The sequence below is a fragment of the Elephantulus edwardii genome, unplaced genomic scaffold (assembly GCF_000299155.1).
Source record: "Elephantulus edwardii isolate Elephantulus edwardi_28Jun2011 unplaced genomic scaffold, EleEdw1.0 scaffold00009, whole genome shotgun sequence".
NCBI lineage: Eukaryota > Metazoa > Chordata > Mammalia > Macroscelidea > Macroscelididae > Elephantulus > Elephantulus edwardii.
In genome coordinates this window covers 2,940,899-2,946,805 of record NW_006399759.1, presented here as the reverse complement: position 1 = coordinate 2,946,805, position 5,907 = coordinate 2,940,899, and the positions used below count along the sequence as shown (strand labels likewise).

General features: G+C 43.4%; 1 protein-coding gene across 1 annotated transcript in view; it reads right to left on the bottom strand.

Moving 5' to 3' along the window:
- Positions 1-5,417: 5,417 nt before the first annotated feature.
- ALK (anaplastic lymphoma receptor tyrosine kinase) overlaps positions 5,418-5,907 on the bottom strand; it is a 1,280,998-nt gene continuing 1,280,508 nt past the window's right edge. Inside the window, exon 30 of the mRNA XM_006880682.1 lies at positions 5,418-5,907. This exon is cut by the window's right edge and continues 27 nt beyond it. Within this exon, the coding sequence (XP_006880744.1) occupies positions 5,418-5,907 (490 nt within the window).

The following is a 5,907-nucleotide window of genomic DNA, read 5'->3' as shown; positions in this document are numbered from 1 at the left end:
GTGTGCAAATTCATTTTTCAAATGAGAAAATGATCATTTACTGAGCTACTTAGGTGCATTACTATAGCCCTGTATCTCGATCTCCTAATTCTAGTCCAATAAGCTTGTATTTCTCAAGTGACTGATGAGTGCTCACACATTCAAAATTTTATAATGATCTGAAATATTATCACTCTAACATTCATTTGTGGTCGCAAGCAAAAATGTCAATATTCTGGGAAATGTCAACAGTGTAGACTTCTAAAGCTTACTGTGTGTTGGCGTAATTAAGGATTGCCTTTCAATTAATACAAGGTAAAATCAGCCACCTGAAAGAGTGTTTTGGAGATGGAGGAATGAATCATCTAGAAGAATTAACAGTGGGCAGCCCGCTCTTAGTAAATTGAAGGAGTGGGGAGATAAAGCTTAATGGGTGTCAAGAAGAGGAATTGAAGAAACATGAGAAGGGAATGAGAACAAATGTTGGTGCTTTCAGTTTGAAGGCCGGGTTGGTAGTGCCATCTCTGTATGTGAAGGAGAACATTCTTGTTTTACATTACTGATTACTGAGTACTGAAGAGAAGAAAGTTGTTGCTTTAGTTTTGTGTTACAGTTCATATATTTCTTACCTTGTTTTCAGGAGGGACCAGCCTTGGAAAAGGACATCAAGCTTGGAAATATAGCTGTTTAGTACCACGGAGGTAACTACCACTCATAGCAACCCTATGAACAATAGATTGCACCTTTGCCCTATCCTCCGCCACCTTCATGAGTTCTTGACATGCTTTAGCCCATTGTCCATTTGACACCGTGTCTTTGAGGACCTTCCTCTGTTTAACTGACCCTCTGACATTCCCAGCATAATGAAAGTAAGTCCTGTTAATCTGGCCAGAAGGAGTTGTGCTATCCTAAAGTTCCACCCACCAGCTGCTGTGCAGGAGAAAGATGGGAAATCCCTTCTCGTGTTATGTGCTCTCATTCCCAAGGGCACAGGACAACAGCAACATTTCTGGAGATTGTCTATCAAAATAGCCCGTTCACTTAGACTTTCTTAGTGCTGTGGTTTTGGATGTAAAGGGCCTATATCTTACAGAACAAAGATCATCTCCAGTCATATAATAGCAAATAGCGATTGAATTTACCATCTTCTATATGAGGATACCAACAATTGCAAAATAAAAGTCTGTTCAAATCAATATCTTTGTGTCTGTGGTGATGGCTTTTAAATCTAAGAACCTAATTCTAAGGAGAGTATATTTTCTTAAAATGGTCTTAGCCCTTATAGGCTTCCTGCTACTGTCACTGAGAAATGAGAGGTGAGGCAAAATGTGGCACAAGAGGGGGGGGGAAGGGGACGATAATGGAAGAAAAGGGTGGGTATGAATGGGCATAAGAACTGCCGCCAAGCTTTGATAGCAAAGGGCGGGGGATGGATCAACACACTAGGTCTTTAACTTCTCCTTGCACCCAACCCAAGTCACTTGAGAATTTACAGAGTATAAAATGGAGTTTTCCAGTGTCACAGACTAGAGCCACAGATAGGCAAGGGAGTAGGGAGGAAGCTCCCACTCACTTGCTTTAAGTGTGGCTCTGAAGGACACTTGGCCAAGGTGGCCCACATCAGGTCCTCGTGGCAGACAGGACTGACAGGCCCCAGCTCCCAGCTGGAAACAAAGGAGGATGCTTCAACGACTTAGGTCCTCCCAGAAGAGCCGTGGATGAGCATTAACATTACTGGTAAGTATATTCATTTTCTCCTGGACACAGAGCCTACTAATTGGTCCTAAAAGCCTTCTGAGGTCCCAACTCTTATCACTATCTCTTAGTTGTTGGAATGGATGGAAAACCTCATAAGCAGTTCCTTACTTCACCTCTACCTTGCATGTGAACTTCTGAGTTGTAAAACAGCCCAGTGGTAGACGGAATTTGCTCCAGGACTTAAGAAGCATAAATGACATAGCTGAGCCTCTACATCTTGTGGTTCCTAACCTGTACACTATAATAGACAAAGTGCTAGTCTATAGGCCTTTTATTGTAAGAACCACCTTCCCTCTGTAACTTGATTTGTGCCACTACTAGAACCTCTACTCAGAATATTATTGCTTGTTAATTTTTGACTCATGTACTTTTAACTTGTTAGTTAAATTTGTGTCTTCTAGGTTGCAACACCTCCATGATACATCTTCAAGGATATGAACATGTACGGCTAAGCACAACTGGTAACAGTGCATCTAAATTCCAAAATCAATCTCCATAATAGTCTATGTGTTTCCTACTGCCAAAGGGGCCCTTTAGAGTAGTGAGAGAAGATCTTCACCCTGAAACCCACAGCGTCCCTTTTCAGCAGGAAGTAGCTAAGAGAATACGCCATCCCCTTTTCCTTATGAATCAGGGTGAAGTCTCTCTCAGGGAGGAGTGATAGGGAATGGTAAAGGGCACACTGACAAAGGAGATTAATCAGAACTGGCTTTGACAAGCACTATGGCAATTGGACAATTAAAACAGACATTCGGGGGGGGGCGGGGAAGAACGAACTGGGGAGGAGGGTAGAGAAAACAGTACAACAATGAATGAATGAGAACCCAAAATCTCTGTAAATGTTCATTAAAACTAATACAATTTAATAATAATTTAAAAAATAAAATGGAGTTTTCATATGCTTTATAATCTCCCTAAGGGGAAGTGAGAAAATGAGGTGAATTATCCTCATTTTGTTTATGGAGATACACGGAACAGAGAGCTCGGAGACCCCAGGCAAAACTAGGGTTAAGAACCCACACATGAGTTGAAGAAAATCTGAGCTTTTAACTACTAAGTAGATCATACTTTTTCCCCAAGATGATATCTACTTCAGTAACTTTGATTGGCTATGCTTTGAGACGCTACGACATAGTTACAGACGAGTCGTTCCTCACAAATCAGCCAGTTTCCCCAAAGAATACTTGGCACGCTCTTGATGCACACTCTTTACAGACACGGAATATGACTAATTATAATAGCTTATGGTTTAATTAACATAGCTTCTGCAAACTTTGATTGAACTTTTGACATTTGAGGTGGAGTGTGCCGTGTTCCCTAATCAATATTAAGAATCCACAGCCTCCACAGGAATTGCTGTCATCACCTACAGCAATGGGAGTGAATGCAAGTGGACAGTACCGTCCAGGTGAATATCCTGCTGTGTTGGTTTAACACCCGGTTAAATGAGGCATCTGCGGTCATAAGATCTCAGTGCGGAGCTGTTTATTTATTTATCCATGTTATACAGGCTTTTAAGACTTGAACTATCATTTACATGAAAATTGATACCAGTAAAGACGAATAGAATAAATCAACAAATCAATCTCAGTGGTAATAAGGCACAACCTGAAAAATGTAATGGGTTTATAGATTTTAAGAATAGAAAGGGATACGATTTTCCCCGCCCCCATTAATAATAATAATAATGAGTTGGCTATTGAACCATGTAGCACTCTCTCTGTTTAATTGGTCATTGCTATTACAAATGGAAGAGGAAACAGTTTCTCAGTTTTGATAGCTCCTCGTATCCTTTAGAAGTGTTTCTCAGAGTGTGACTCTGAGTCCCGTCAGGTGGCTTGCCAAACAGATGCTTTATAGAATCCAATTATTTACTTTTGTGCCTGGAATGAACCAAAGTTTTGCTGATAATGGTGATTTAGAGATGAGTGCGTTGACATTTCATCTTCATACATGTCTGATGAAAGCATTTTTGGTAGTTAAGCAGATAAGGGAACGTGGCCTTCAGGGTACCTACGCTTCCACAGATGCTCAGTGGTGCGCTAGGACACGGCAGTGGCATTTAGAGGAATGAACAGGTGTTGAGTATTGGCTTGGAACATAAATGGCTTTCTCAAACATATAAAGTGATACATTAGACTTGAATGGTGCTTTGACCTGTTCACACACATACATACAGAACAGGGAATCAAGTCCTGTTGCTTGGAAATGGTGCAGTGCCTCACGTGTAATAAAACAGGCTTTCCCACCAAACGGGTGCTTTGGCACAGCTGTTACCAGTAAAGAATGTGAGTCCAAGAGTGGAGGAGAAGCAGGAAAAACAGAATAAAACCAAAGTTTATTGATACGAAAAATGTGAAACTTTTTTCGGCATAAATGCCTAAGTGAAATAAATGAAACAGACTCCCAATTCTGTTTTATGGGGATGAAGTTCACCTGTGGATAGCAAGTTTAGAACTCTTGCTATAGCTCATTCTTGTTAACCTCACCAAGTGTTTATTCCTTTACTCATTATTACCCACCCGGACAAGTTCATTGCTTTAAATTCCCATTTGATAGTTTAGAAAGTATGCAAACCTGTGTTCCAATGTATTCTAGGATCCCGTGATCAAGGGTAGGTGAGCACAGAAAGGAAAGGGTCTAGTAGTATTCTTTAGTGTCTCTGAGTGTCTGTTTGACCAGGGACCAGTCTGTCGCTGTACATAGAAAGATGTCAATTTGGTAGATTCATGACTGAAACTCTTAGAAGTGTTTGCTGAAAGTGTACTAACACACGTGCCTGTGAGTGGATGTGTTTCTATCCTTCTATGCTCTTTGAAAGTTTGTGTTGTGATGACCGGAATGTACGTGTGTGCGTGAATTAACAGCGACTTTGAAAGTAAGCAATCAATTAACAATTTCTATCTTGAGTTTTAAATCCAGGAGGAAACCTCACACACAGTTTTGCACTTTTTGTCGGACGGTTTTCTTAAGGCATGAGGTATAGTAATAGGATGCTTGACTCTCTGGATCTGTACGGACTTTTAATCATACTCAAAGCATTTTGAATGTCTGCATTTTGTTTAAATGAATACATAAGTATTTTTTTTCACCCTCTAGACTATCAGAAGTATTCACATTTTCACAAAATCTCAGATGAATCAGCACAATTCAAAGCAGCAAAGTTAAGTTTCAGGTGTCTGAATTTCCTTTTCCAAGTCTAGGATGCCTTTCCGCATGCTGGCTGCATCAAGACAGCTCCTTTATTTCTCTGTTCCCTCTCCCCTCACAAGGTCCACGCCCACATCGACAAGGTAAGGAGACATCTAGGACTCCAACTAGGAAACACGTAAGCAGCTAATTTCGGACTACGTTGAAGCAGAGCACACACATTTTAAAAGAAGCATAAGGAAGTATACAACCACCATGCATAAAAACCTTATGCAACCAAATCCAGGCTTTGGGTTTATCACTCGCTTGTATGGACAGTTCATTCTTTTGAAAGAATAGGATGAACCCATGCTCAAAACCTTTCGAAAGCATTTTTTTTTGATTTGTTTTCAAATGTGGCACTTCAAAACAAGTTGGCACAGAATGGAACATGACATTTGGTCTGTGGTGTGTGGAGGAAGGAACCCCGATCGCCTGGCCCCTCTTTGGGCGCTGGGTTCCCAGGCAGGAGACAGGGGCGCGCGGCCGGCTCAGGGCCCGGGCTGGGGCGCGCCTGGCTTGCTTTTCAGAATAGCGTCCTCGTAGTGGCTCGTGCCCGGGCCAGCCGTGCCCTCCAACGGCAGCCCCTGCTGCTGATAGCCGTAGTTGACGGTTCCGCAAGGGAAGTGGCGCAGCCTGAACAGAGGCACCTCCTTGACGCTGGCGGTCAGCGAGGAAGGTTCGAGCAGCAGAGCGGCGCCCGCCAGTCTCCCCGCCGCGGCGCTGGGCGGCGCCACAGTACAGCCCGCGTCGCTGCCCGCGGGGCCCCGCTCGGACGGCCGCTCCTTCACTGCCGCCGCCGCCGCTGCCACTGCTGCTGCTGCTGCCGCCGGAGGAGTGTTCTTTTTGGCCGGCTTCTCCGTAAACCACGAGCCGTACGTGGGGTTCCACAAGCTGGTCGCTTTGTTTCTGGCCGCCTGGCCTTTGTGCACCTCGGACGGGGGGTTGGACTGGGAGAAGGCCATGTTCACGTGGCCGCCG